The 20,454-nt window shown below is 50.3% G+C and overlaps 1 protein-coding gene across 2 annotated transcripts; it reads left to right on the plus strand.

Annotated features, from left to right (window-relative positions):
• Positions 1–10,823: 10,823 nt before the first annotated feature.
• Positions 10,824–20,412, plus strand: Slc2a4 (solute carrier family 2 member 4). 2 transcript variants are annotated; one of them, XM_063242689.1, is made up of 11 exons: positions 10,824–10,842; positions 16,310–16,426; positions 16,534–16,706; positions 16,789–16,913; positions 17,022–17,137; positions 17,236–17,398; positions 17,504–17,691; positions 17,859–17,963; positions 18,086–18,187; positions 18,719–18,922; positions 19,378–20,412. In XM_063242689.1, exons 2-11 carry the CDS (start codon positions 16,334–16,336, stop codon positions 19,579–19,581), a joined length of 1,473 nt encoding a protein of 490 aa, XP_063098759.1. In that variant the 5' UTR covers positions 10,824–10,842; positions 16,310–16,333; the 3' UTR covers positions 19,582–20,412. The 2 variants fall into 2 exon arrangements, with proteins under 2 accessions (XP_063098759.1, XP_003466313.1); XM_003466265.5 differs by lacking the exon at positions 10,824–10,842 and adding an exon at positions 14,878–15,069.
• Positions 20,413–20,454: the final 42 nt, after the last annotated feature.

The following is a 20,454-nucleotide window of genomic DNA, read 5'->3' on the forward strand; positions in this document are numbered from 1 at the left end:
AGGCTGACCTTGAGCTCGCTTAGGTAGCCCAGGCTGGTCTTGAACTCACGAAGATCGTCCTGAGAGCCGTTACAGCGCTCTGTGCAGCTTTGAGTCAGTGCTATGCCATGGCTTACCAATCTGCCCCAGGCGCCCTGGCCTTCTCAGTGTTCCTGACACACACTTCATGCGGACCTTGAAACACCCGAAACCTGAATGCTCTTCCCCAGCCAACCCAACCACCCTCCTCTCCAGCTAGCTGCCTCTTCCTTCAGTGATCAGCTCAAGTTTCACTGCCAGGAAGCCTGGCCGGACTGCCTCACCCCGGAATGAGTCAGCCCATCACTCAGTGTTCTCATAGCTCTGTGCTTGTTTTTCTTTTTCTTTCTTTTTTTTTTTTTTCCAGATTTGTTGTTTTTTGAATGAATTGTAAATAAATAATATTTTCATCCACTGTTCCACAAATATTTCCGAATGCCTGTTATACGCCTGTAACCATGCAGTAGTGAACAAAACATACACGATGCCATGCTTGGATAACTTACTTTCTACAAGGAAGAGAAAAGCAGTAAAGACATATATAAAATAGTATTGTGATGAGCCTGACTCTAATCTCAAATGAAGTATGGGCCACTTTGGGGAAGTGACTGCTACATGATGAGCCCTCTGCAGGAAATAGTGTTACAGGCAGCAATAACAGCAAATGCTAAGGCTTCATACGAACTGTCCCTCTGAGAATGTAGTGATTGATTCAAAGCAAAACTTCTAACGCTGATGCTAGTGACATTTAGGGCCAGGTCATTCTTAGCTGTGTTGTGCACTGTGGGATATTTAGCAGCTGCCTGACATCTATCAATTAGATGTGAGTAGAACATGCCCCACCACCCCACACCGTGTAACATCCAGACAAGTCTCCAGCGGAACCGGGACTCAAACTCAGGATCGCCTGCCAGGTGGGTTCTGTGCTGCTGAACCCCAGCCCCCAGCCCCAGCCCCAGCCCCAGCCCCAGCCCCAGCCCCAACCCTCACTGCTTAATTTGAATTTCTCCTTTTTCCTTTTCTTCTTTGTGGGACTGGGGATTGAACCTAGGCTTTGAATACGCTAGGCGAGCCCTCTACCACTAAGCCATAGCCTCAGCCCGACACTGCTCAGTGTTTTGGAAAGAGGAGTAAAACTCTCCCCAGGAGGAACTACTGATTTAGTGATGCCATGGCCATCACTGCAGATGCTTCTCCCAGCAGCGTTGCACCATTGGGCGCAAGCACCCAAGTGGCTGGGCGGCTGGAATGTTCCAATGTTGGGGTTTTGTTAAAACAGAGGGAGAGCGATTGTATTTCATCCTGGGTATAAACTGGCTCAGAAGGATAGGAGACCCAAAAAGGGAAAGATGAACAGTGAAAACAATAGGGCATGGCTCAGAGGGCCTCTCGGGCTGGAAGGAGTGGGAATCCACGCGTGCATGAAGTGGACATCCAAGAGGTGATCGCGAGAGGTCACTTTGGGAACTGACAAAGGCCAGAGAGGGGCACGAGGATGGGCTGAGGGTCTCGGAGTGAGGCTGGGTAGCTGAGAGGTACAATTACATGGATTGCCTGAGGGATTTTATTTTGTTCTGTTTTGTTCTTTGAGATGGAGTCTTGCTATACTGGCCAGCCTGGACTGGAACTCCTGGCCTAACACTGTTCTATTTCAGCGTTCCAAGTAGCTGGGACTACAGGCATGTGCCACCCTGCTTAGCTGCTCAGAGGAATTTTGAAGTAACAAATGATAGAAAAGTAGGTATAAAAAGGAAACGGTGACCTGGATCCTAAAGTTATCAGTGTCTTTGAGTAAATGAGCAGACTTGAAGATCCTAGTAAGAAGGAAAGATGGCGGGTAATTACACAAGATGTGAGCTGCAAAGGAGCAGGGAGTTTGACACATGAAGGACAAATAATGGGGGAGACGCAGAGTGGGGGGCAGCTCCGCCGACTCCCAGGCCCTGCAGTGCGGAGCACCAGCCCCCCAGAGAGGGCTTTGCAGAGCAGGCTCTCGGGGCAGCGTGCGTGTCCTCCAGACACACAGCTGTCAGCGCTGGCTGCTGGGACCTAGAGGCCACCGTGCCAAAGTCTGGCTGAAGGCTGTCGGATTAGGGAACATGTACCTAGTATGTGGACGATGAGTATTTTTTAGTTAACCTGATGTGAGAAACCAAACACCCCACTTGTTTCTATTAAAAATGTTCTAGCCAGGCATGGTGGTGCACTCCTGTAATCCCAGAAACTGGCAGGCTGAGGCAGGAGGGTCACTGTGAGTTCGAGGCCAGTCTGAACTGCACAGTGAAACACTGTCACAAAAAATAAAAATAAAAATGTTCTGAGTTCTGAAAAGCTGCCTCATGAATCTACTTTGGGAAGCTGTAGTATTAATGTTTTATTATGGGCAGTATTATTGTAAAGCTACAGGAGCTAAGGTTATGCCTTAGTGTATCACATGGGCTTTCTACACCCAAAGCCCTGGGTTCAATCCCAAAAAACAAAACAATGACAACAAAAATAAGTATTAATTGGTGGAGTCTCACACTGCCACGCTTTCTGCACGTGGCTATAAATTTTGTGTGTTCTTTTCGGTTTTTATTCACACATGTTTTCAGTACAGAATGATTCCGTTGGCCATGGGGCGTCTGCACACACACACAACACATCTTCAGTCCTTCCCTGGCCTCGTCTCCTCTCACTCTTCCTGCCCCCCCCCCCATTTACAAAGCTCTGTTTCTGAGTTTTTTGTGTGGCACCAGGGATCAAACTCAGGACTCTGCCCTTGCCAGGCAGGTGCTTATGCCACCAAGTTACATCCCGGGCCTGGTTCTATTTTTTTTTAAATCCCTTTCCCTTCCATTTCTTATTCCACTTTGCATTTGAAAAAGATCTCCCCACTTCCTATTATCTCTTTTTTACTTTGCTCTTGTTTATGCTTTGGGTTTCCCACATGTGAGAAACTATTCAATATTTAAACTTGTGTGTCTGATTTATTTCACTTAAAATTATAGTTTTGAGGTGTATTCATTTTCCTATAAACCTCTCAAGCTTATCTTTCTTTATAGCATAGTAATATTTCATTGTACATAAATACCACATTTTCTTTATCGGTCCTATGATGATGAGCATGTGGGCTGTTTCCAAGACTTAGAAGACTTCTGTAGCTATAAACATGGCAGCACATATCACTTGAATACAACAACTAAGACACCTATGATACCTAAGGGTAACAACAAGACACCTAAGGGGAAGAGCTGTGTCAACGGGATTTCTATCTTAGCATACCAGTTTTTCTAGGTTACATTCTCTCTAACAACACAGAAGTGTCCCTTTCTCCCCCTAGGCTCACCAGCACTGATTATTATTTGTTCGTGTTCTTGTTTTTGGTCTTTTTGCGTCTTGATGATGCCATTCTTTCTAGAGTAAGATGGAATCTCAGTGTTGTTTTAATTTGCATCTCTCTAATGATCAGAGATGGTGAACATCTTTTCATAGATTTATAGGCCGTCTGTACTTCTGAGAAGTTTCTGTTCACTTTAGTTGCTTGATTGGGTCTTCTGTTTTGGGAGGGTTTGTTGTTGCTGTGGTTTGTTGTTGTTGTAGTGGTCATTTTGAGACAGGGTTTTGCTGTGTAGCTCAGGCTGGCCTTGAACTCACAGCCATCCTCCCACCTCAGCCTCCTGAGTGCTGGGATTACAGGCCTGAGCCACCACACCTGGCCTTTTTTGTTTGAGTGCTCTATATATTCTAGATGTTAGTCCAATGTCCAAGAAAAAGCTGGCAATACATTTTTCCCATTTTGTGGGTTGTCTCTTTACTCTGTTGGTTGTTTTCTTGGCCATGCAGAAGATTTTTAATTTGATACAATCCCATTTGTTGGCTTTTTTTTTTTTTTTTTTTTTTTGTCTTTTTCCTTTTTATCGGTACCAGGGATCGAACTCACGACTGCCTGCTGGCAAGGCAGGCGCTTATGCCGCTGAGCTAAATCCCCAGCCCCAACCATTTGTTGGTTTTTGGTAGTATCATTTTGTTGTAGTCAGGGTTGTAAGGAGAACAATTAGAATCAGGACACTGAATTTGTAATATTATTTTATGATGCTCACCCAGAGTTAAACACAGAAAATGCAAGAAATATGCCCACAACACTAAAGACCCAAAATATTCAACCAAGGGCCTGGATCCCACAGCAGTGTCCCGCATGAGTCCAGATGAAGACCTAGGGCCCATGACAGTGCCTCCCACGAGTCCAGCTGGAGGTCTAGAGCCCACGAGTAGGACTCACGTCAGTCTTCTTTACGGATCTGTGCTGGGAAGGCAGAACCAAGCCAGACAGGATTTTCCAGGTTCTAATTTCACCTAATTCAGGATTTAATCTTGGGCCTCAGTTACTTCATCTATAATGTAGCAGCAGCAATAATGTTTGTGTCTGTTTAGGGCACACGGCCTGCTGTGGTTTGTACCGGGATGAATATCTAAGATGCAAATTTGGAAAAGGAATGCAAAGTTGCCAGATCTTTGTGTGTGTGATATTCATACTGAATATATCCCCAGCCTTTTTTTGTGTTTTGATACAAAGTGTTTCTAAATTGATAGCTTGTTCAATCTAGGCTTAAACTTGGCATCCCCTGCCTCAGTTTCCCAGAGTTCTGGGGTAATAGGTATGTTCCACCATGCTCAACTTTAGCCAGCTCATTTTATCAGCTAAAGTAACCTTGCCTCTGAAATCAGTTAAGGATTATACAAGAAAAGTCTTGTAGGCCTATTTCATCTATGAATATAGAAACAAAAATCCTCAGTATGATACACTTAGTGTAAAAGTGTATTTTAATGCAGTGCAAACACATAGTTTACTCAGGGAAGGCAAGTGTTTCAATATTGCAAAATCTATCAGCATAAACCAGGCTTAAGGAACTGAGACGGGAGGATTGCAAGATGCATCCCAGCCTAGACACAGTGAAATTCTATCCAACGACCAAACATTCCAGCAACATAATTTATCACATGAATAAAGTCATATGACTATTTCAATTAATAACTTCAGGTATTTTGGGAAGAGGTTGACTTCTTTGTTTCTTCTCTGTCTCTATCTCTCTGTCTGTCTGTCTGTCTCTCTCTCTCTGTCTTTCTGGTAGCAGAAATTGAACTCAGGACCTACCTTGCCAAGCAGCTGCTATGCCACTCATATCCCTGCCCCTGTTTTTTTGTTTTCATGAGCTAGGGTCTCACCATGCAGTTCAGGCTGGCCTTAAACTCACTAGGTAACCCAGGTTGGCCTCAAACTTGTGGCAATCCTCCTGCCTCAGCCTCCCGAGTGCTGAGATTTCAGGTACTACCATGTCTGCTTTAATGTTCATTAAATTTCATTACAATATCAATTTCAATTGTAATTTCATTACAATTTAATTTGCATTAAATTATCTCGCATCTTGGATAATTTTCATAAAAATATTTGATAAGGAGCAATGTCGGCTTATGATGAGAACTTATAAAAACAAAGATCTGAGGGGAAATTCTTACACTTAGTAAAGAAATGTTAGGCTTCCCTGCTTTAAGATTGAGAGAACAGCAAAGGTACCCACTCTTTTGCTGGTGCCAGGGATGGAACCCAGGGCCGCACACTGTAGCTCCCTGTCACTGAGCTCGTCTCCAGCCCCGCTGTGTCCACTTTCATTTGGCAGAGTCCTAAAGGTCTTGACCAATACTGCAAGGGAGTAACAGAAATAAGTAGTGCAAAGATTGTAAGGGGAAAAGGGAGCCTGGGTTTGCAGACGGTGCAACTGTCTACTCAGAAAACCCAACAGGATCAACACAAAGACCAGCAGAACAGCAAAGCTGCTGCACCAAACCAACCACCAAAACCACATCGCGAGTACATTTTTACTATGCCAGCAAACATCAGCTAGAAAATGTAACAAAAATAATACTCAATTTGCATCAGTGACAAAAATCACAAAGGATCTAAGAATTAATCAAACTGCCATAAAATCTCAATGAAGAGCCAGGGATACAGCCCAGGGGCACAGTGCCTACCAGGCAACTGTGAGTTTGATTCCTGGTACCAAAAGAAAAGAATCTCAGTGGGGCAGGGCATATGCCTGTAATCCCAGCACTCTGGGAAGCTGAGGCAGGACAATACCAAGTTTTAGCCCAGGCTGGGCAACTTATCAATATATCAAGACACTGTCTCAAAATGAAAAGGGGGGGATGTAGTTCAGTTTGAAGGACCTACATTCAGTCCCAGGACTGGGAGAAAACTTCCCAATGAAAAATCTTCTTCTTTTCCTTTTTGGTAGTACTGGGGATTAAATTTAGGCAGGTGCTTTACCACTAAGCTTTGCTGTGTGTGTTTTTGTCTTTTGGAGACAGGTCTTCACTGTGCAACTCACTTTGCAGCCCAGCCCGGGCTGGACTTGCACTCCCAGTGACCCTCCTCCCTCAGCTTCCCAAGCGTTGGGATTGTAGGCTGTTGTCTTACTTTTTTTCTTTTGGAACTGAGGATCGAACTCACACAACCTCACACTTAGCAGGCAGGCGCTTGAGCCACCGAGCTAAATCCCCGGCTCTGCTGTACTCTGAGACAAGGTCTCTGGCTGGCTCCAAATTCGTAACCGTCCCGCCCCACCTCCGGAGAGCGGGGTTACAGGGATGTGCCACGCATCTGATTAGAAACACAAACAAACAAACAACTTTTAATGCTCACAAAGAACACAGAATATAACCTGAACAAACACAGACATCGGCCATATTCTTGAATAGATGACTTAATATTATAAAGGCATGAACTGTTCCTAGAATAACTTATATTCAATATGCTACCAATAAAAATCCGTGACTGTTTTGTATTTTACATAGTGTGCGTGTGTGTGTGTGTGTGCGTGTGTGTGTGTGTGTGTAGTACTGGGGATTGAACCCAGGGCCTTTGTTCTGAGCTACATCCTTAGCCCTTCTTAATGTTGGTTTGTTTTTTAAATTTTGAGACAAGCTCTAACTAAATTGCTAAATTAGCCCCGCTGAGCTCCAATGTGCAGTCCCTCTGCCCCAACCTCCTGGAGTACTGGGATTACAGGTATGCACCACTCTACCCAGCTTTATAGACCTGGATAAATTCACCCCTAAATTATGGATCAATGAAAGACCACAAATGTTAAGCAGACATTGAAAAGGAAGAGTAACAAGAAAGGCCTTGCCATTCTAGAAGTTTAAAATTACTGCCAGCTGAGGTAGCACACACCTGTAACCCAGCACCAGGAAGGCTGTGGCAGGTGGGTCGCTACAAGTTCAAGACCCGTCTAAGCTACACAGTGAGTTCAAGGCCAGCCTAGAACATACAGCACGATCTCAAAAAGGGATCGTGAAAACCAACAACTCAGCAGAGTTTGTAGAAGAACAAACACACCAATGAAACAGAATATGTTTGCAGTCAGATACTTGTATACATCAGAATTTGATATTATAAACAAATTGGATCTTTAACACCCCAAACAAGGATGAACTCTCTGTAAGATCAAAATAATTTCCAGGAGAAGAATAAAACTGTAAAGCCTTTGAATAAAATGTAAAAAGGCCAGGCCAGGTGGTGCACATCTATAATCCCAGCTACACATGAGTTTGAGGCAGGAGGATTGCAAGTTTGAACCCAGCCTAGACAACTTAGTAAGACTCTGTCTAAAAATAAACTTTTAAATTAAGGGCTGAGGATGTATCTCAGTAGCAGAGCACTTGCCTAGAATGTGTGAAGACCTGAGTTCAATGGCCAGTACCACACACATCAAAAAGCTAAAAAATTATCTTTGTGATACAGAGATAGGAAAACACATATACAAACTTCCAAAATCATCAACTGTAGAGAAAAACAGAGTCATTTTGATTATACTCAAATTAAGAACTTTTTTTTCTTTTTTTTATCGGTACCAGGGATCGAACTCACGACTGCCTGCTTGCAAGGCAGGTGCTTATGCTGCTGAACTAAATCCCCAACCCTAAATTAAGAACTTTTAATGAGTTGTGCATCGTGGCACATGCCTGTAATTTCAGCACTCAGGAGGCAGAGACAGGAAGATCTCAAGTTTGAGCTCAGTCTGGGCAACACAGAAACTTAGACCCAGGCTCAATATAAAAAGTAAAGACAGAGCTGGGGGGGGCTAGAGGTTTAGCTCCGAGGCATAAGCGCCTGCCTTGCAAGCAGGCAGTCGTGAGTTCAATCCCTGGTACCAATAAAAAGGAAAAAGACAAAAAAAGACAGAGCTGGGGTCATGACTTAGTGCAGCAGTGGGAAGGGCTTGAGTTTAATCCTCGGCACTGAAAAAGAAGAAAGAGGAAGAGGAAAGAAGGCATGACGAGTGTCCAACGGGATGCCCGGGCCCTGGGTTTTATCCCCAACACCATTAAAAAAGAAAAAAAATCAGGTAAAACTGCAGAAAGATACCCCTTTTGACTCATTGCACTGATGAATGCTAGTTATCTGAACAATTTCTTTTCTTTTCTTTTGTCTTTTTCATCGGTCCCGGGGATCGAACTCACAACCACATACTTGCAAGGCAGGTGCTCATGCCGCTGAGCTAAACCCCCAGCCCCCATCTGAACAATTTCTAATTTGATTAAAATTTCATGTAGATCGTTAAGTAAAAGATTGACAACGTGTGGGCTGGTAAAGGGGTAAAGAAATTGTAAGCCTCCGCACTGCCTGTAGGAGTGGAAATGGTACGCCAGCTGGGCTGGTGGCACACACCTTCGATCCCAGTACGCTAGGAGGCTGAGGCAGGAGAAGCACCAGTGTGAGCCTACCTGGGGAAACCCAGCAATTTAGCAAGACCTTGTCTCAAATTTAAAGCAAAACAAAAAACCTAAAAGGGCTGAGGATGTGGTTCAGTGCAGAGGCCCTAGGTTCAATTCCAAGTACTGAGGGGCAGGGGGAGAACCATTGGAAAAGGTTGTCAAATTCATAAAAAGTTACACATGTGTCTATTGTATAATCAGCTCTCATAGATATTTTCCAAGGAATTGAAACTGTATGTCTGACAAAGACTTGTATGGAAATATTCCTAGAAGTTTTATTTGTTTTTATTTTTTATTTTTTTGTCTTTTTCGTTTTTACCGGTACCAGGGATCGAATTCACAACTGCCTGCTTGCAAGGCAGGCGCTTATGCTGCTGAGCTAAATCCCCATCCCCTAGAAGTTTTATTTGTAATAACCCCAAACTGGAAACATGTCATATGTCCACCAACAGTTAACAGATATATCAAGTACAGCATGTTCATAGGATGGAATATTATTCAGCAATAAAAAGAATAACCTCTTAGCCAAGAATTTTTGGTGGCACATGCCTGTAGTCCCAGCACTTGGGAGGCAGAGGCAGGTGGGTCTCCTTAAGTGTGAGGCTACTCCAGGCTACACAGAGTTTAAGGCCAGCCTGAAACACATAGCAAGACCCTGTCTCAAAAAACAAAACAAAAGAAACTCGTGATACATCCAACAACACAGATAAGTTTCAAAGTTGTAATAGTAAGTAAAAGAAATCTGACAAAAAGATGACATTCTGTCTGACTCCATTTACCTAAATTTAGACAGTGCATGAAGAACGGTGGCTCCCCGTTGTAATCCCAGCTACTGAGGAGGCTGAGGCAGGAGGATTGCAGATTTAAAGCTGGACTGGGCAATTTAGCAAAACCTCGCCTCAAAATTTAAAAAAAAAGGGGGGGGGGCAGAGATTTAGCTCAGTGGTAGAAGGGATTGGCCGGCAAGCGTGAGGTCGTGGGTCTGATCCCTGGTACCAAAAAAATAAAACTAAAAATAGAAACAAAATAAAAGGGCTGGGAATATATCTCAGTGTTCCTCGAGCTCAATTTTAGGACCAAAAAGTATTTTAATACAAACTAATCTCTAATGACATCTAATACTCGGTGCTTGTTTGGGGGCCCCGGGAGAAGGAGGCGGCGGCCTTGGGGACGATGGATCTGCTCATCACAGTGATGGTACGAATGGATCCCCAGGGGCGCATCTCCACCAGTCTTACCAAGCTGTACGCTTTTTAATATGTGCAGGTTACTGTATGTCAACACACCTTAATGAAGCTGTTGAAAACATAAGCTCACACAATTCAATCTTTTTTTTTTTTTGAGATAGGGGCTCCCTCCATAGCTCAGGCTGGTCTTGAAGTCCTGCCTCGGCTTCCTGAGCTCTGGTATTGCAGGTGGGTGCCACCAGGCCTGGGCACCTCAATCTGCCCTCCGCACACTATGACTATAAGGTTAGTCACCTCCCTTGCACTCCTCAGGTGTAGACGCCCTGAGAACCCCTTTCCACTTTGCAGATGAGATGCACGAGGCACAGAGAGCCTCGGTAACTTTCCACAGGTTGCAAGCCACAGAGCTGGGGCTCAGTTCAAGCACTGTGGGCCCAGAATCATGTGCTTACCCGGCTGCCTCAGGGACACCAACAGAGGACACGGAGATGCCAGCACCCCCTCCCCTGTGGGCGGAAGCAGAGATGGCACAGCCATTGTGAAGAGCAGGCTGGCAGCTGCTCTCAGTCAAACTAGGTATGAAAACACTCTGTGACTCAGCAACTCGGCTTCTGCAGACAGTTATAAATATAGATGGAGTCACTGTCATAGACACGGACTTGGACGCGTCCTCCAGAGAAGTCCCCCAAGGAGTCTGCAGGAACCTTTTTTTTGGTGGTGGTTGGGGATTGAACTTGGGACCTGTGTTTGCCAGGCAAGCACTGTCCCCTGAGCTGCTCTCCACCCTCCCGTAAGAAGCCTGGCGTGAATGTCCCCTGCCATTTGTTTGCTGTGGATGGGAACTGGAGGTGACACGGCTTCTCACTAACAGAACCGTTGGCAGGTAACAGGGGCTGTGACCGATGCCAGGGACTATCACATCGTGACAGCTTGGATGGGCACAGCGCAGGGGCACCCGCCACAGCTCCGTGTCCACCGAGATGAAGCCAGAGCGCGGCTGGGGAACTGCTCAGTGGCAGAGCTCGCGCCTGGCTCGCGCAGAGCTGGGTCTGCTCCCTAGGTTTAAAAAGGAAAAGGAAAAAGAGTGAAATATGTAACAAGATGTGTATTTGACTTACACTAATTAAAAATCCTCGCAAAGCTGGGTTCCAGGGCTTGGGAGGCAGAGGGAAGGGAACAGAAGTTTGAGGTCAGGCTGGGTAACTCCTGAGGCCTCGTCTCAAAAATGAAGTTTCAGGTCGGGCATGCGTCTCAGTGATAGAGCACTTGCCTAGTATGTGTGAGGCCCTGGGTTCCATCCCTAGCACCACAAAATAATTTAAAATTTTAAGAATTTTTAAGGGTTAGGAACGTAACAGTGATAGAGGACATGTCCAGCATGAACAAGGCTCTGGGTTCAAATCCCAGTACCACCAAAAAAAAGAAAAAAAAAAACAGGGGCATCTGTGGTGTTAGCTACTCATGAGGCTGAAGACGGACAGCATTGGCTACACAGTAAGATCACGACCTGGACTACACATCATGATTCCCTCTCTCTAAAAAAAAACTGTTCAAAGAGGCTGAGGCAGGAGGATCATCACAAACTCAAGGCCAGCCCAAGTTACACAGTGGGTTCAAGACCAACCTGAACTACATATCAGACCCAAACTCAATAATAACAACAACAACAACAACAACAACAAAATTTGAATGCTAGCCAGGCATGATGGTGCCTGATGGGAGGCTGAGGCAGGAGGATCATTCTGAGTTCAATACCAGCCTGGGCTGCAAAGGGAGCTTAAGGCCAGCATGAACTGCACAGTGACAGCTTGTCTCAAACAGAAAAAAGAATTTAAAAATTTGCATACTAAATAACCCATTTTGGGTTGAGATTTAGCTCAGTGGTTCAAGCACTTGCTTGGTAAGCACAAGGTCATGAGTTCGATCCCTGGTACAAAAAAAAAATCCATTTTTGATTGTTTTTGTTTGTTTGAGACAGACTCTTGCCCTGTAGTGCAGGCTGGACCTTGAGCTCACTGCAGTCTAGGGTAGCTGTGAACTCAAGGAGATCTTCCTGCCTCCATCTCTCAATCTACATCCTTTAAACTACCCTGTCTCCCATATCTAGCCCTGTCTTTCTTGCTCTCCTTGATTTTAACTTCTTTGGACCCCTGAAAAGCAGAAGACACCTGAATGAGAGCAGGAACGATGCCTGCCCCAAGGGGCAGGCCAGAGCTCAGGTCGGGGGACCCCGTCTTATACCCCACCCTCTTCTCCACTGTCACTGGCCCCTGGCACTCCTCCCTCCCTGCTCTCCTTTCTCCTGGCACCTCTCACTTCTTGCCCTGTCCACTGGCCTGTCTTTTCGTGCTGTCCAGCACCCTGGCCTCTCCTTCACTTTACTCAGTCCCTCTTCTCCTGCTGCTCACAAATGACTGCTCTCCCCAAGGGGCTTCTCAGCCAGAAGCCCCCGGCCCCTCATTCCAGCCAGGCTTCGCACTTAACTGAGCACCTCACCCTGAGCTGGGTGCTGGGGATCCAGAGATACACAAGGTGACCCTTTGAGTTCCAGAGAAGAAACCAAAGGGACTGCACGTGAGGACACAGGGCTCCTGGCAGGAACTCCACACAGTCAGGGAGCTCTCTTCTGAGGGATGAACAGGAGCTCTCTGGCAGTCTAGATGCAGGGTGGGTTTTTTTTTTTTTTTTTCTATTGGTACCGGGGATCAAAGTCATATTGCCTGCTTGCAAGGCAGGCGCTTATGCCGCTGAGCTAAATCCCCAGCCCAATCTAGATGCAGGGACTGGTGTAGCAACGGCAACAAAAGAGCACAGTGTAGGGAGACACTGGCCATCAGAGGAAAGAGGTGAGGAGCACAGATGAGAGAGATGGGAGGGGACCCAGAAGGGTTTGAGCTCGACAGAAAGGTTACAAAAAAGACAAACAAATAATAAATAAAATGGAGCCAGATGAGGTGGCACACGCCTGTAATCCCAGGGCTAGAGAGAGGCCGAGAAAGGAGGATCCAAGCGAGTTTGAGGCTAGCCAGGGCTGGATAGCAAGAACTTGTTTCAAAAAACAAAAAGACAGTGACTTTGTGGAGAGAAATTATGAGATTGGATTTTATTTTTATTTATTTATTTATTTATTTATTTTTGCACAGGGGATTGAATTCAGGGCTCCACACATTCTAGGCAAGTATTTTACCGTTGAGCCACATCTCCAGCCATTCATTCATTTGGTGTGTATTTGAGACAGGGTCCTACTTTGTAATGCAGGCTGGCCTTGAACTCACAGTGATCCTCCTGCCTCAGCCTCCCTACTGCTGGGATTACAGGCATGCACTGACATGCCCAGCTATTTATTTGTTTTGAAGACAGGTTGCCTAATTCCTGCCTCAGCCTTCCAGAGTGTTGGGGTTACAGGTGTGTGCCACTTTGCTCTGCTAGAGATCAATCTTTTGAAAATACCACTCTACCCTCCTTTTAAAGGAAGAGGATGAACAGTAAGACCAGCCTAGTCATGGTGGCAATGCTACAGCTGGAGAAAACCAGGTAAGAGAAAGGAGGTCAAATACCAGTGTTGGGGAAAGGGGTGCAAGACAGGAGTCAGCGGACTTCCAGCAGAGGGGTGACTTCACCGAGATAAGGAGGCCCGAAGGCAGTTTGGACACGTGAGTCACGTGAACGGCCATCTAGGCCGAGGCTGGAAACTTGGGCTACAGCTCCAGAGAGGCCTGGGCTGGACGCGACCAAGCCTGAGGGAGGTCCAACCCGCGACTCCGCGCTCTCCCGCCAGGTGGCACTGCAGCCCCGCACTTCTGGGGCCGCTTTCCGCATTGTGCGCTCTTTGCGCTGGACTTGCCGCTGCTCTCCCTAGACGCGCTGGCGCTAGACCGCGTCCTCCCGCTGGGATTTAGTTGGGCATCCAAATCCTCGCAGGCAGGTTGTGGAGAGCGTGTTGTCCACGCGGCACATGCATGGCAGCTCAAGGCTGAGTGCCACTGGCGCGAGCACCCTGTCCCCTCTGGGCTACCTCCAGGAACCAGGAAGGACCACAAGGCAGTGTCCAGGGCAGATGTACGGAAAAGACAGAACCAGAACATGATAACCGAACCCCCAGGAAGGTACTTTCCTGGCTCCCAGGGCCACCCTTGGGTGGAAAGCATGTCGCAGGTCTTTTATTTTTTCCGGTATTGGGTGTGGAACTCAAGCCTTCGCAGTGAGATGTATCTCCAGTTCTTTTATATTTTTTCCTTTGAGGCAAGGCCTTGCAGATGTCGCTAAACTGCCCAGGCTGGGCTCGAACGTGGAATCCTCCTGCCTCCGCCTCCCAGAGTGTTGGGATTACCGGCCCATGCCCGGCTGTTGCGGACCCTTTAAGGCTCCATCTCCCTGCCCTTCCCCGCCCGGGACAGGACGGGACACCCGGGACCTGACATTTGGCTGCGCCTAACGAGGGTGCTAAAAATAGGTGGCCCGGGTTACTTCGGGGCATTGTTCCCCACTCACCCTCGGCGCGCTCCGTGTCACGCCTTTGGCGGCGCCCCTTTTCCCGGCAGCTACACCTGGCCCGCCCCTCCCCGTCCCCACCGCGGAGCCGGCGTCGGACTCGGAAGCTTCCGCGCCTCGGAACCCCGGCTGGGGGCGGGGCCTCAGCACGTGGTGGGCGGGGCCTCTGTCCGGAGACCCTCCTCTCCAGCCCCTGCTCGAAGCGGGCGGGAATCCGAGGGGCGAGAGTCGCGGCCCGAGCCCGTGGGGGGCGTGGCTTCACCTGCCAGCCCGCAAACCCGAGCCACGCCGCGCCTCAGGCTACCGGGTGGGCGTGGCCTCCTGGGGTGTGCGGGCTCCTGGCCAATGGGTGCTGTGAAGGGCGTGGCCCGGGACGGGGCGGGAGAGAGGGGCTCCTCGCGCTTTTCCCCCGGCCGGGTTCTGGCAGATCCCCGAGAGCCCGCTGCTCTGCGGCTCCGCGGCTGTGGCTGGGAGGGTCGCACCACGCCCGCCCTCCGCGAGTCGCTCCGGGACCCTCAGCCAGGCCCGGACCAGGACCCCCACCCGTCGCCTGTCATCATTGCGGCTCCGGCTCTTCTAAAACAGGATGCCGACGGGCTTCCAACAGATCGGCTCCGAAGTAGGATTCAGCGTGCGGGCGCGGGCGGAGGCACGGGTCCCCCTTTTTCCTGGGCTGGGGTCGCGCTCGAGGTCAACCAGGGGGCGGGCCCTGCGCAGGCGCAGGGTGTGCAAGTAGGGGTGCAGCTATTTATACCTGCTCGGGATAACCCGTGACCGTGATTCCAGAGCAGTCAAGGGGCAGAGTGGGTCTGGGGATCTTTCTGGGGCCCAGGGCTCAGCTGGAGTCTATAGAATCCAAAGTTCGTCCTTTCCTATGCGCTGGATTCGGGAACGCCCTATCTCGATCCCACTGGGAGCAATCCGAGCGGGCCTGGCTCTCCAGAAGCGGTTGTCTGACCCAGCTCGCCCCAGTGTTTCGAGGACCGAGGCTCTCCATGGGCCCCACCCCCACTCCTGGAGGCCTTCCAGGATGCTGAACTTTCTTGGCTGCGCGGTGGGTGGAGGGGCCGAGGGGAGTGTCTCACACACCCCCACCAGCTCAGGTTACCGATGGGAGACAGTCTGTGCCGCCAGGGACCTGCCACCACTGTCACCACCCCTCACATTACCATCCCTCCCCGTGCCCCTCGGCATGACTCTGCCTGGCAAGACCTGATGCACAGACCCTCACGCTGTGTCAGAGCTTGGAAGGGGAGGATAGGCCTGCAGGGAGACGTAGAAGGCCGCTTCCAGAGAAGTGACCTGGGTGTCCTTTTTAGGACTGCCCTTCTTGGGCCTGTCGGGAGCCTCCTGGAGTGGGCTGAGAGAACCCGCAGAGAGGAAAGAAAACCGTGGCCGATGATAATAACATACTTGTCAGTTTATGAAGGCAGCACTGTCTGGGATACAGTTAATATTTGCTTTGATTTTCACAACACTTTCACTGACAAGCAGAGGAGGCAGAGCTCACCCGCTCCTCTCACAGAACAGATTTAGGCTTAGAATCAGGAAGTGACTTGCCCAAGGTCACACAAATCTAAGGCTGTCCCAAAGTCACGGGAATTTTGAGATGTAGGTCCTCAAACATTACTCTGCCTTTGGGATCAAACCTCCAGTTTCTCCTCTGTGCCCCGGTTCCCACTGGATTTGGCACGGTTCTGTTTACATTGAGATCTCTGTGCAATTCCTAATATGGCCCAGTTTCTCTAACCCGGCATGTTGGACGGAACCCAGCATCCTCAGGCTCCCCCTGGCAGGAGCTCCTGCAAGAAGGGAAGAAAGTGTGATTCATGTGACATGCAACTGTTTCTGCCGTGCAGGATGGGGAACTCCCTCGGCAGCAGATGACAGGGACCCTGGTCCTCGCAGTATTCTCCGCTGTGCTTGGCTCCCTGCAGTTTGGCTATAACATTGGGGTCATCAATGCCCCGCAGAAGGTGAGGGGTCTGGCAGGGCAGGGTGCCCCAGCAAGGAGGACAGGGGACCCCTGGGAGGTGGGAAAGGAAGTGTCTGCAGGAAATCATTTCTCTTGCTGTCCCCCCAGGTGATTGAACAGAGTTACAATGAGACCTGGTTGGGGAGGCAGGGGCCGGACGGACCCGGCTCCATCCCACCAGCCACCCTCACCACCCTCTGGGCTCTCTCCGTGGCCATCTTCTCTGTAGGCGGCATGATTTCCTCCTTCCTTATTGGCATCCTGTCTCAGTGGCTGGGAAGGTACGGGCTGGAGGGCATGGGTGAGGGAGCAGGAGCCGAAGCACAGGTGCTGTTACACAGCCTGACTCTGTCTAACCACCAGGAAGAGGGCTATGCTGGCCAACAACGTCCTAGCACTGCTGGGTGGCTCCCTCATGGGCCTGGCCAAAGCCGCCTCCTCCTATGAGATCCTCATTCTGGGACGGTTCCTCATTGGCGCCTACTCAGGTACGCATGGATACCCCAGCTCTTCGGTGCGCCTGGCTGTCCACCATGCCTGAGCTTCTGGATGGGACTGATCAGCTGATCTCAACCCTTATTTTCACTCTTACCCAGGCCTGACATCTGGGCTGGTGCCCATGTATGTGGGAGAGATTGCTCCCACTCACCTTCGGGGAGCCTTGGGGACACTCAACCAACTGGCCATCGTGATTGGCATTCTGATAGCCCAGGTGACTAGTGCTGGCCTTGTCGGGGGCTAGATGGGTTGAGGTGGACTTTCAGGGTGACGAGGCCTGAGTCAACTGTCCTCTTTCTCTACCTTTCACAGGTGCTGGGCTTGGAGACCATGCTGGGCACTGCCACCCTGTGGCCACTGCTCTTGGGAATCACAGTGCTGCCTGCCCTCCTGCAGCTGGTCCTGCTACCCTTCTGCCCCGAGAGCCCCCGCTACCTCTACATCATCCGGAACTTGGAGGGGCCTGCCCGAAAGAGTGAGCTTTCATCCTGCCTCCAGCCCAGGCCCACGCCTCCACCCCATCTTGCTAGCCAATGGCTTCCTCTCAGGGCCCCTCAGGCCTGATCCTCCCCACCCCCAGGTCTGAAGCGCCTGACGGGCTGGGCCGATGTGTCCGATGTGTTGGCTGAGCTGAAGGATGAGAAGCGCAAGCTGGAGCATGAGCGGCCACTGTCCCTGCTCCAGCTCCTGGGCAGCCACACCCACCGGCAGCCCCTGGTCATTGCAGTCGTGCTGCAGTTGAGCCAGCAGCTGTCAGGCATCAACGCCGTACGTATGGCGCAGACCTTAGGCTGGACACGGGGCAGGTAGCAGCTCAGGGCAGGGGAGAAAGGAGCAGGCCCCTTCGTTAACACTGAGGATCAGTCCAGCGTACAGCGGTGGGCGTGGAGGTTAGGGCGTCTTTGCCATCACCTTCCCTTCTCCCTCACCTGTAGGTCTTCTATTATTCAACCAGCATCTTTGAGTCGGCAGGGGTGGAGCAGCCAGCCTACGCCACCATAGGCGCTGGAGTGGTCAACACCGTCTTCACCTTGGTCTCGGTAACCGCTTGCCTCTGGAATAGCCTCACAGCCCTGGGTGTCCCAGAAATCCTGTTCTTGATAGTCTCCTTCCACTTCGTCCATCCTGAAGTCCCCCTGCCAAGCCCTGACTCTCCCCACAGGTGTTCCTGGTGGAAAGGGCTGGGCGCCGGACACTCCATCTCCTGGGCCTGGCAGGCATGTGTGCCTGTGCCATCTTGATGACTGTGGCTCTGCTTCTGCTGGTGAGGCCTGGGGCTTGGGAGCCCAGTAGTCCCACCCATGGAAATGGTCCCCAGAGGCCCCGTCATCAGGCAGGGCCATACCTCAGCCACATCTCGCATACATGTCTTGGGTCCTGGGGCAGGTCTGGGTGTTGGGAACATGGGTGCTTGACTCCAGAGTCAGAAGGAACTGTGATCCATGACCTGAGGGACCCAGGCTGCCCTGAGGCTGGCTGTCAGAGACTGCGGCAGCACAAGTCTGGTGTCCAGGAGGGAAAGGCCCCATCAAGAGTAGTAATTCCTAAGGACCTAGTCTTAGAGCTGATAGGGAATCGGCCATCATGGAGCTGAGAGGTCAGAATGTCCCCTCTGCCTTGGGTCTGCCTTGGGAGCCAGCAGAAGGTCAGTGTTCAGAAACACTCCAGGACCTGTTCTAGCCCGAGGTAGCAGGTCTCCCACAAGCTGCTGGGCAGATTTTTAGTTCTCGGGGTGTCTGAAAGATCTGGAAAGGCCTAACGGGGCCCCCCTCTACCCCCGCTGCTTGGTACCTAGGAGCGAGTTCCTGCCATGAGCTATGTGTCCATTGTGGCCATCTTCGGCTTTGTGGCTTTCTTTGAAATCGGCCCTGGCCCCATCCCCTGGTTCATCGTGGCTGAGCTCTTCAGCCAGGGACCTCGGCCAGCAGCCATGGCTGTGGCTGGTTTCTCCAACTGGACCTGCAACTTCATCATTGGCATGGGGTTCCAGTATGTGGCGGTAGGTTCCCCACCCCAGTCCCACAGCAGAGGCCAAAGCAGGGCCCCCCAGTTTTCCAGTCAGGAGCCCCTGGCCCCAGACAGCTGGTCTTTGGATCAGTTTGGAATCAAAAGAAAGGGGGAAGTTGAAATAGATTGGATGGCAACAGAGGTGTCTTTGAGAGAAACCGGTGGTGTAACTTAGACCAGGAATAAAATTGTGCATTCCATTTGAATACTGCAAGTAGCTGGGAATCCAAAGAGTGCAGTAACTCAGATGTGAAGGGGCGGAGACCGAAGGAGCTAAGAGCTGTGGTTAAAAAACCCCTTTTCTCGGTGTAAATCCTTTTTCCGGGCATTTCAAGGAGCCGCCTGCTGTCCACAGTACTCCCAGCTCCCTCTGAGGGTCTTCAGCCCCTGCAGGCAGCCCTTCCCTCTCCACCCTGCTGTCAACACCTCTCTCTCCACCTGTCCCAGGATGCTATGGGTCCTTACGTCTTCCTGCTCTTCGCGGTCCTCCTGCTTGGCTTCTTCATCTTCACCTTCTTAAAAGTGCCTGAAACTCGAGGCCGGACGTTTGACCAGATCTCAGCCGCCTTCCGCAGGACACCCTCTCTGCTAGAGCAGGAGGTGAAGCCCAGCACGGAACTTGAGTACTTAGGGCCAGACGAGAATGACTGAGGGGCGCGGCCAGGGGGAGCCAGCTGCCTCCAGCCCAGACCCCTCCTCTCTGCAGCACTTTAGCCCCTCCTTCCCCACTACTTCCAGGGTGCAGGGGACCCCTACGGCCTGGGAGGACTGGGAAGCTGAAGGGAAGGGTGGTCCGAGCACCCCCTCACTGCCCTGTGTGATTCTCTTGGATTATTTAAGTGTCATGGTTAGCTGTGGCCACGGGGGTGGGCCTCCCCTCTCCCTTCTCTCCTACCCCCACCTAGACTCCGCGCCAGAATAGCCTTTCCCCTGTAGAGAGGGGGCCGCAGGCGTAGACGCTGCTTCTTTAGAGGGACGAAGGGACGCAGAGCAGGACGGAGAAGTCCAGCCCCGCCCCGGCTCTTCCCACCGTTAGCATTTCACCAGATTCTTGCCACATGGCCTCTGGGTGAAGGGGGTTGTCTCGACCCCTCCAGGGCAAAGGGCGCACCCTCCCGGAGTCTGGCCTCCCCTTCCCTGCCTTCCTGCCAACTCAGCCTTCTGGGATGAGAGGGAACACAGCAGTGGGTACTTACGAGTGGCGAGAAGGGACAGCAGGCGCCTGCCTAGACTTGGGGCCTTATCTAAGGTGCACCTGCCACGCGGGCACCCTAGCTCTTCACTGCCGCTCCGAAGGGCACCACAGGCTTCTGACCAACCAAGGGCAGGCGGGGACTGAAAGGCCGCCTGCAGGCACTGGCTGGGAGGAGCCTGGGGACATTTTTGTATATGTTTGAAGAGGAGGTAGGGAGCAGAAACCAAACGCTGCTGTTTTAAATGTGTATATAGAGATTCATCTATAAAGTCACTGTAAGACGACAAGTGTCCTGTCGTGGAGGATGGGCTGAGTCAGGGACCACAGCC

The sequence above is a fragment of the Cavia porcellus genome, unplaced genomic scaffold, assembly GCF_034190915.1.
Source record: "Cavia porcellus strain 051 isolate PalLab524CR breed Dunkin Hartley unplaced genomic scaffold, mCavPor4.1 scaffold_32, whole genome shotgun sequence".
NCBI lineage: Eukaryota > Metazoa > Chordata > Mammalia > Rodentia > Caviidae > Cavia > Cavia porcellus.